At 35.2% G+C, this 10,276-nt stretch overlaps 2 protein-coding genes across 6 annotated transcripts; both read right to left on the reverse strand.

Annotated features, from left to right (window-relative positions):
- Positions 1–1,251: 1,251 nt before the first annotated feature.
- LOC114183270 (UDP-glucuronic acid decarboxylase 6) lies at positions 1,252–5,822 on the reverse strand. Of its 5 annotated transcripts, none has more exons than XM_028070215.1 (13): positions 5,769–5,822; positions 4,860–5,014; positions 4,175–4,261; positions 3,915–4,002; positions 3,466–3,557; positions 3,313–3,377; positions 3,149–3,237; positions 2,911–2,988; positions 2,702–2,795; positions 2,387–2,453; positions 2,247–2,310; positions 2,096–2,136; positions 1,252–1,892 (listed from the first exon to the last, which is right to left on the reverse strand). In XM_028070215.1, the coding sequence occupies exons 2-13, from the start codon at positions 4,959–4,961 to the stop codon at positions 1,707–1,709; spliced, it is 1,053 nt and encodes a 350-aa protein (XP_027926016.1). In that variant the 5' UTR covers positions 4,962–5,014; positions 5,769–5,822; the 3' UTR covers positions 1,252–1,706. The 5 variants fall into 5 exon arrangements, with proteins under 5 accessions (XP_027926016.1, XP_027926015.1, XP_027926018.1 ...); XM_028070214.1 differs by lacking the exon at positions 5,769–5,822 and adding an exon at positions 5,593–5,760; XM_028070217.1 differs by lacking the exon at positions 5,769–5,822 and adding an exon at positions 5,593–5,609 and having other exon boundaries at positions 4,860–4,987.
- A 1,930-nt stretch (positions 5,823–7,752) lies between these two features.
- On the reverse strand, positions 7,753–10,276 carry LOC114183216. Its single transcript, XM_028070147.1, has 3 exons — positions 9,701–10,276; positions 9,446–9,613; positions 7,753–9,342 (listed from the first exon to the last, which is right to left on the reverse strand). Exons 1-3 carry the CDS (start codon positions 10,253–10,255, stop codon positions 7,753–7,755), a joined length of 2,313 nt encoding a protein of 770 aa, XP_027925948.1. The 5' UTR covers positions 10,256–10,276.

The raw sequence follows: 10,276 nt of genomic DNA on the forward strand, positions 1-10,276 counted from the left end.
ACGTTATGCTCATGAAACAAAAAGGAGAAAGGAGTAAATTCTAGCAAAGACTAGGATATTCTGCACAGGGAAAGCAATCACAGAATGAAGTAAACACAATCTAATGGTGAAAAATGTCTTTTTTTTTTTTTTTTTTAAACATGTAAGATCATTGCGAGTGATTTATTAATTTTCAATGATAAAATAAAATCCACGATCGGATTTTGATACAACTGTTGGGGCTGTTTTCCACATAATTGTGATAAAAGGTTGATTGGATCAATTCTAGCTTCGTATATGTTTTACTTTTTACTATTTTTGAATATTTTTTTGTTTATTTGATTAATCTAAGGAACGAAGAATTTTAGTAAAAGTCAATATAAATTATCCAAATAAGACTCTTGTTCTGATTACAAAAAGGATCACAAAAATTATAAAAATGCTTCTCAGTTTTGTATAAGTTTAAGGCTTAAATATACATTTGGTCCCTATTTTTGTTTTATGTTCAATTAGGTCCTCATTTTCGTCAAATTGTGGTGAATTTGGTTCTTTTCACTAACATTGTTTAAATAATTAACGTTTTTGAATAGTACATGCCACGTGTCAGCTCCTGGTTTTTTTGATTTTTTTTTGATTTTTTTTGATTTTTTTTAAATTCTTTTTTAAATTTTTTTAAATTTTTTAAATTTTTTTTAATTTCAAAAAAAGTGTCCACGTGTCAAGTCACAATTGTGCCACCTGTCAATGCTAGTGCCACGTGTCAATTTCTGATAATATTATTTTTTTGTTCAATTTAGTTCTTATATTCGTTATTTTTGTTCATATACTACACAATTTCTCATACCGTCAATTAATAAAAAATATTCTTATATATGATTTGTGAAGAAATTATTATAAAATTAAATAATTGTAAAATACATAACAATATGTGACTGGATTGTAAAATAAAATAAAATATATAATTGAATAATAATATAGAAAATATTTATAGTATGAGTATATTTTATTGAATGGAACAATATACTTAACTTCGGAGTCTCAAAAACAATTTCAACTTTTAAGTGATCAAATATTAATCTGTTTATAAATTAGTTTTTGACTAGTTATTCGAAAGAATGTGATTGCAGCTACTTAAAATTAACTAACACTGGATTTTTTTTTCTCGTACTCGTACGATTGTTTTTACTGTTTTCATAATCCTTAAAACTGCAGGAAATAATATCTAAAACTATCTGAGATTAGTTCCTTCCAACACCAGACAAGATGATATGATGAAGTTTGAATAGAACTTTATTGCAAAACAATTGTGCTCAATTATACAACATAAAATGAATTTCGACTGAGGTATTGTGAATCAGTTTCACTTCAAAATCATAGACTTGGGTTTAGACCTTGCATCAGAGTAAATGGCATGACTCCACACTATTCAAATAACATCCTAAAGCTCAGTTCTCAAAGACATTAAAGAAAGAAAAGTTGAAAATATAACCAGAATACAGGAAAAAAAAGAAGCTCAATTCACTTGTCTTTTAACCCGCAAAATTTGAAGTGACATGATGTAGTCTTCTGCCAAATGAAAACAAAATATAGCAGTGTGATGCTATAGACTCCAAATTTTTGGCACCCCAACATTCTCAGTATCATAATGATGAAGGTTTTGAAAACAGCCAGACTCATCTCACTTATTATTTCTACTTTTGACATGCCACCAAAGGAGAGAAATTGAGCTAATTCTTCTTGTCAACTCCAAGTCTCAGACGGAAATTCTCTTCCATAAGTGGAAGACCATCCCTCAACTTCACCTTTGGCTCCCATCCCAACAATTCCTTTGCTTTTGTTATGTCTGGTTTTCTTTGTCTCGGATCATCAGGAGTGTTCTCCACCATCTTGATCTCAACATCAGGATTGATAAGCTGCAACCACTCACAAAACATTAGATAAAAACTTCTACCAAATGTTTTCATTCAAACACTGCACATAAATATAGATGATGATGTATTGATTTGGTACGATGAACATGCTGTTCTACTTCAGAAAATAGCCAGATGGGTTCACTGGATTGATGAAAAAAGGAGAAATGAATGCTGCTGATAAAGAAAAAAGTCTTAAAACTGACCTCTTTCACAGTCTCAGCAAGTTCAATCATTGTAAATTCACCTGAAATGTAAATATACTCTGATAAGTAACCACGGTCAAAGAAAGTAAATATACTTTCCCAACTAAGGAACTAACAACACCCAAATACAGGTATTGCAGTAGAAACTAACCAGGGTTTCCAAGGTTGATTGGCCCGGTGTTCGGCCCTTCCATGAGGCGGATAAGGCCATCAACCTGAGACATCTCATAAAGATCATAATCACATTCAGGTAGTAGTAATTCGAAGATACAAAGACTACGGGATATATACCAGGTCAGAGACATAACAGAAACTTCGAGTTTGAGTTCCTGGACATTGGACTGTCAAGGATTCCCCCCTATAATGAACCATTCATTATATGAGAATTGAATCAAAATAAAAATAAGTTTAAGAAAGAAATAAAAATTACGGTGAGTCACCAAACTTAAAGTACTAAAATTTAGAACAATTATATCAGTGATTGATCTCGAGTTGCAATCAGGCATGATCGTGGAACAAATCATGCAATGGTTAAACCATTACAAACCATGCAAAAGTAACAACATTATAGCATGAATTTAAACCAGAAAACAGCCAAGTAATTACCGAAGTGCTTGAGCAATGAAATTGCTAACAACACGCCCATCGTCAATATTCATGCGTGGTCCATATGTGTTAAAGATTCTTGCAATGCGTATTTCTATTTTCAAAAGATAAAAACACCTCGAGGAGTTAAAAGAAAAAGGAAAAACTTACTGCATATGCCTTAGACAAAATGAGAAGCTACTATGAGGAAAAGAAGACACGAAAATTACCAATGCCATGCTGTCTATGGTAATCAAACATCAAAGTTTCAGCCACCCGTTTCCCCTCATCATAACAACTACGGACTCCTGATATCATCATATATTAAAGTCCTCAGACTACAGCTTTAAGAATATGCATAAAAGGATACATATATCTCCAGTAATTTAGAGTTCATATTCATCAATGGAAATAGTTCCATTTAAGAAGCTCTTTTGTTCAAGATGAGAATGAAATAAAGGAACCTACCAATAGGGTTAACATTGCCCCAATAGCTTTCAGGTTGAGGATGCACCAGAGGATCTCCATATACCTCAGATGTTGATGTAAGCAAAATCCTGTCAGTAAAATTCAAACTAATTAAGACCAACTAATGGCAGCGGTTTGAGATTATCATTAAAAAGAATCACAACCTTGCTCCTACTCTCTTTGCAAGCCCAAGCATATTCAGGGTGCCTATCACATTAGTCTTTATAGTCTGTAAAGTAATCACTCCCTTAAGGTTAGTATGCATGTGAAGTACAAGGCAAGTGGTTAGAAAGGCAATGAGACTCTCAAAATTATACCTTCACTGGATTGTATTTGTAGAAAATAGGAGAGGCAGGGCATGCAAGATGGTAGATCTGATCAACCTCAATCAGCAAAGGCTCCGTGACATCTACCAATGTATCAAATTCATAATTAGCATCAACATCATTTGTTTACAAAAGTGATTTAGTAATGCTGAACATAGTAATGCAGAATCAGCATCTGACAGCAACCCAACCCATTCAACTAACTGGTTATTTAAGAAACAGTTAAAAAACAATGACTTCTTTAATTCATGGTGTAACAACTTTGAAGCTTACGCTCAATGCACACCTTAAGTTAACAGAAACCAGTTCACAAACTAGATCTACAAGCTCAAATATCAGTTAGTGAGCAAAAGATAAATCATAAAAAATCTTCATTTTATCTTGCATGTGACAATTTCATTGGCATTGATAGTTGACAGTAAACAAAGATGATACTTTACCATGACGGATAAGCTCAAATCTAGGATGGCCAATCCATTTTTTGAGGTTGTCCTTTGATCCAGTGAAGTAGTTGTCAGCAACAATGACCTGATTATACACAAAGATATTGTGGCAGAACTTTATGAAATCAAACTTAGTTCCAGCTAATGTATTTATCAAATATAGGATGATTACACGTTATGACATTTGTATAAAATCGGTTACATCGTGAATGAACGTCATAAGTATAACATTATGAGAAAAAAATTAACCAGCTGACCTCATTTTTCTCATTTTCCATCAATCTGTCAACTAAGTGAGACCCAATGAATCCAGCACCTCCAGTAACCAGGATTCTCATGTTGGACTATTATCAAGAATGAAAGGAATACATGTAAACATGGGATCAACATAAGACAAAAGAGGTTTATGCAAAATAGGTGATTCTGACAAAAGTCATATTCAGAAACACCTAACATACTTTGACAATGGATCAAAGAACATACACGGTGGTTCTCATTCTCATAATTCAGAACCCAAAGCTAGCACTACGCAAAAGAATAGGAAAACTGAAAAAAACTTTCACAGTTCAAAAGATCCATATAATGAACATACAGCTAAATTTAAAAATGGAAATTTCGACCTTATGTTGATCATCTCGACTTGTATCTTATTAGAAGATTTACAACATACAACATTGGGTTTATGGTCAAACATTTTGATAAGAGCATGTGGTTAAATTATTATATATGACCAGGTACACAAATCATTCCACATTTGTCAACCTTTTCAATATTTTCAAGTTTCTCCTCGTGTTTGTGTTCCAGGCAACATGGTACTGAGTTGTAGTTCAATTTAAGCAGAAATTTGTAATAAAAAAAAGGATAATGAAATTGGATCGAACAAGAAACGTAAATGATCATGCATGAAAAATGGTAATCAAGATAAAAGGATCAATGCTTCACCTGAAAAAATTTGGAAAAGCGCAGGGGAGATGGTGTAGGAGGTGTCTTTGTTGATGTTGTTGTCTGGTGATGTCCATTACCATTGGAAGAATCCGTTGCCATTGTTTGGAGCTCAGAAATTAAAATTCCTACACGAATGTTGGGGTGATCAATGCCTAGCACAGAACATTTAAACCAAATAAGATATTAATTTCTCAACCCAAATCATGTGAACTCATATCTAATTAAAAAGGGTGAATTGCAGCAACAAATAGGGAAAAGAGTGACAAATGCCATTAAAAGCAATCAGAATAAGAGAGTAACAGAGCAAGTCAAGCACCTGATCTCAAGCTCCACAAAAACACCAAACCAAAACCCTAACCACTCTTGTTTTACCACTACTCCAAGATCGCAGACCCATTTATATAGATGAATGACAACCAAAATATGAAATATTATTCCACCAAACTTCAAAATTCAATTTGGAAGTTTGATAAAAAAAAATGCAAACTTGAAGCATACAATAGATAAAATTATCCCCTGAGAAACATAATTCAATTTGGAAAGCTTGAAAGTCACGGAAAGTTGAAGGACATAATGAAAGCTCCGGGACAACGACAATAGTAATGGAAATCACACCAAACTATTATTATGCAGTAAAGATTCAGAAAAGAGAAACCAAACCAAAACCCGACACAACCAAACCAAACCAAACCCCACATTGAATTTTGCTTCTATGACTATAATTTACTACCTAACAGAAGATGGATCGAATGATAGTAATTATAGTTTGAAATATACGTGCAATTCAATTCCTTTTGAAGAATATGATATCATCTATGTCATTCAGCAAGACGAAATTGAATTTGGTGAAGTGCATGAGAAGGAAAGTTTCTCAGCAGCAGTAACACTAGGTTTAAGGTTACTTACACAATGCGCAGTGCCACGTGAACTGGCAGTCAGATAAGGTACTAGGTTCCACGTTTTGTCGAACTGGAAGGTTCCTCAGTTACGATAAAATATTGTTTAAAAAATAAACAACGACAAATTTATTTACTATTTTTTATTTTATTTTATCTATCTATCTATATAATATCTCTTTGAAAAATTATATATCTTTTTAAAACATAATATTTTAATATAGTAAAATGTAAATACATCTACACCGAATGCACATATATATTCTTGCTAATTAGAATAAAAATTCTAGGTAGTTTAATTATGTTGGTTAGATCTTCATATTAATCTAAAGGAACCAACAATGCTAAATTATAGATCTATAATTTAAAAAAAAAACAACAACATTTGTTATAATATTTCTGAAGAAAAAAAAATCCTAATCTTGAAATATTTAAATTCAATTATGTAATCAGTTATACATATTTACTTTTGAATTAAGGAGGGAAATATAACGATAAATATTAAAGAAGTAGTCAATAAAAATCAAATAACGATTTTATTGAAAATAAAAAACGTATGACTCAAATCATACATATTATTCGAGTTTACTATCTAATATATATCTTGTTGTTTCATTAAAAAGTTATGGTGTAATTTTATATTAACTAATATTTACTTTGACAATTTGTCAAATACTTTTATGTCAACCAATGAACTTAATTTCCTTTTAACTATTAATTAATAGTGTCCAATTCAAAGTCAACCTTTAACTCTTTAGTTAATTATAATTAAATAGCTGTAACAAAAATTATATTTGAATTTTTTTAATAGATATGTTTGTTAGGCTTACAGGAAGGGGTATCACTCGGGAGAAACAACACCAATGAGACGTGAGCCTAATCACATAAGACACTGACATCACTCTCAACTCAAAACCTTAAGGCAATAGGTTTATGGACCTTGATCCTTATATGGTGCTCTACTTTCTCATTACTGGTCAATGTGGAATTTAGACTCACACATGGATTCCTAACAATCTTCTCCTCAAGGGTGAGTCCTTCAACCACATTGGTACACTCCCCCTCCAGCGAAAACATTCCCAACCACGAGTACTTCTTTTATGCTCTTTTCTGTACCGCTGTTCTTTTCTTAACGGGACACACTTACCTGACCCATACTGTCAGGAAGACTTTCGATATTAGGACTATACTGCACTCGTCTGAGCCAGTTTTAACCATCGCCTCTAATACCACTTGTTATGTTTATAAGGAGGGGTATCAATGGAGAGATACAATACCAATGAAACCTGAACCTAATCACATAAGGCACTGACACCACTCAATACCCCCTCCTTATAAACCTAACAATGTTCCACCAACGTCTCAACATTCCGTTTTAGATTATGAGGTAAATAAAGTCTAATAAAAAAATTGTTTCCTCACAAGTGTAACACGAATATATCAAAACGATTCAATCTTTTTAACATGCGCGGACTTAATTTATATATATGTTGTCAAATACCAATTTAGTTATTTATGATTATAAATTTTAACCAAAAAAAATTGAACTTTTTCATGAATGCTATGAGTTGATTGATGTTAATGATTGCAATGCAAGCAGCCACCTTTTTTTCTTCTTCCAATCCGGATGTAATATCTACCTTTCCCCTTTCAATAAAGATAAAAATACATATTTTTCTATTCTTATTAAAATTAAGAAACAGATTAATTAAAAGTAAGAAAATTTGTATTCAGAGAATATCGAAAACTTCTCACTCGTAAAACGGAATGGAGCGAAATTCACAACCACACTGCAATGCTTATGAAGGAAGATATATGATTGTTTTCACTACAAATTGTTTTATTTTATTCATAGCACTTCTAGCTTCTCTTACAATTCACGTTTTCTTTATTTTTCTCTTCGTTTCCTTTGCGCCGCTGATAAGTGTTTAGCCTGAGAAGAATAAAATAAAGTAAAAGTGAAAACACCATTGGTACCTACAAATTTTTCTCTCTCATTGTACAATTTCAATGATTGCTTCTTCAATCTCTATTGTTCCTCGTATGCATGAAAACAAGCAGAACCCTAAAGCACTCAAACTCAGAACAACTTGGTTCTTCACTTCACTTTCATCACCATCTAACTTATCAACAACACTTCTACAAAGTTGCAGAAACCATCCAATTATTTCTTCTATTCCATCTTCTCCTAAACCTGAAACCATGCATGTGTTACACTCACTTGACTTTCCCGCTTCAACATCATAAGGGTTTTCATTCTTCTCAACACGTTTAGTTCCACAAATCTCCTCGATATTTTTTATCGATGAGCAAATAAATTCCTTCACATGTTCAAGTTTAGCGTTTAGCGTGTTCACATCCTCTTTCTCGTAAGCCCCACATCGCTGGAATTCTTGCTGGAGGAACTTCAAAGCACGTTCTCCAAACCACAAGAGCTCCACCATTCTCGACAATGACCCCAAAACCTTATTATAACAAACACTGTTAAACGGTACAAACCAAAAATTAGGTTCCACTTCTGCTTCCACAACAAATTTCTTAAGTTCACTAACTTGCATTTTCAAAGTCGTTAGCTTTTCTTCCAAATTGGTCTCACTATAAAGTAGACTCAACGACCCAATGGACTCGCCAAGTGTGGCCAAGCATTGGGAGAGCTCCATTTTGGCACAAGTGGAAGCTCTTTTGGGCTCTAAAATAAGATCCATGAAAATAGAAGAGGAGAGCCCAATAAAGGTTTCAACGATTCTGGCGATAGCAAACTCACTCGGTGGGCCATAGTTTTTCCTACCAAGAATTAGAACGGCCCCAATAACTGCGGAAATGGCTCCAGCAGGCCCATACATTTGGCTTCGTTGAAGGAAGCTTGTGAAAATGAACCAAGGAAGGAGAGACAAGAATCTTATGTGGAAGAATCTCTGAAATACGAAGCAGCCCAAAACGCCGTACACAGTTCCCAACACGGTCCCTTGGGCTTTAACATTTGCTGCCCTAAATGTTGCTTCCCTTCCCGAAACATAGCTCACGGCCACTGAGAGCCCAGCCCAGTATCCGTTTTCCTTGCTATATACTAAGCCCAAGAACACTGCGAGGCCCAAAGATAGAGAGAATTTAATCGGTGGAATAAAATTTGTATTTCTCAATGTTGCTACCCAATTAGCCCAGTGAGAATTTTCATTTGTGTTATTGTCTTGAGCAGAAGTTGGAGCTTGTTTGAGTGGTTTTTTGTGGAGGAGTTGGGTGCAAAATAAGAAGAAGAAGATGGGTAATTGTTGGTGAGTAGTTGGAATGGTTTGAAGGGATTGGAGAAAAAGTGTTACGTCTTTTGCATTGGATTCTGGAACAGTTAGTGAACCGCCACGTAAGCCCTGTTTAGGTTGTTTTATGGCTACGCTAATATGTTCCTCGAGGTTATTGAGACCGTGTTTAAGGTTTTGGTTGAGAATGTTGATTGTGAATGAATTGGTGCAAGTTAAAGCCAGTTCCATCCCTCTCAGGTTCTTATCTACCTCTCCAAGTCTCTGTATTTTGCTCAAGCAATGTGATCTCAAAATTTTACATGGAACTATCTCCCACTGCACGCCCTCCTGCAGAAACAAAAACCATGATTAATAATTACTATAATTATAAACAAGGTTGTGGCTAATTAATTTCAGTTTAGCAATGAAAAAAATGAATTTTTGGGCTTACTTTGTAGAGTGTGATGAGAGAAAGGAGATTGGTTCGCTTGGTTGCCAAAGATTTGGCTTGAGAGATGAATCCAATTGCATTAGCTTTCTCCTCCTCGCTTATTACTTTTATGAGAATCCTCAATCTCTTCGACATGTTCTTTGTTAATAGCTTGTACATTTCATTCATCTGTGCTAATTACCAAACAAAATTTAGACTGTAGAATTGTTGTTTATTAAACACGTTAATAGAGAAGATGGTGAAGGATTTGGTTACCTGGGAGCATGCAAAACGCGGGTATGGAAGAAGCAAGGTCACAAGGCAAGCAAGAGCACCTAAGGCGGTGCTAGCTGCCAAGCGCAAAGGGTGCATCAGAGGATCAGTGTGAACACCATTATCGTACGCCACCACGTACACCAACACTATCTGACCCAACGCTAAGCGTTTAGCTAACAAATGCGCCGCCGAGTGAGGCCAAGGCAGGACCACCACAGATGCGGCCAGCGCCACCGCCACGGCGGTGCCCACTTTGGAGAGCCGCCCTGGTCCGAGAAGCCAGAGGGTGAAGATGGCGGGGCCTATGGTGTGAAGGGTGGCGTAGAGTGCGAGGCAGCATCCGCGCAAGGCGTGTCCGAAGGTGGCGTGGTTGGTGATGATGAGAATGGCTGTGACGTATGAGAATGCAGGGAAGGATATGAGGGTGGTGATGGAGGGTGGCGCGTAGAGGCTCACACATCCCACTACGGTGCATGCTAGGGCTGTGCGGAACGCTGATGAGAGCCCCTCTCGCCACAACCCTCGCATTCTTTTCACTGCCAACACTTTCTTCATTTCTCCTTCTTCTTACTTCAT

This window comes from Vigna unguiculata, chromosome 5, assembly GCF_004118075.2.
Source record: "Vigna unguiculata cultivar IT97K-499-35 chromosome 5, ASM411807v1, whole genome shotgun sequence".
Classification (NCBI taxonomy): Eukaryota; Viridiplantae; Streptophyta; class Magnoliopsida; order Fabales; family Fabaceae; genus Vigna; species Vigna unguiculata.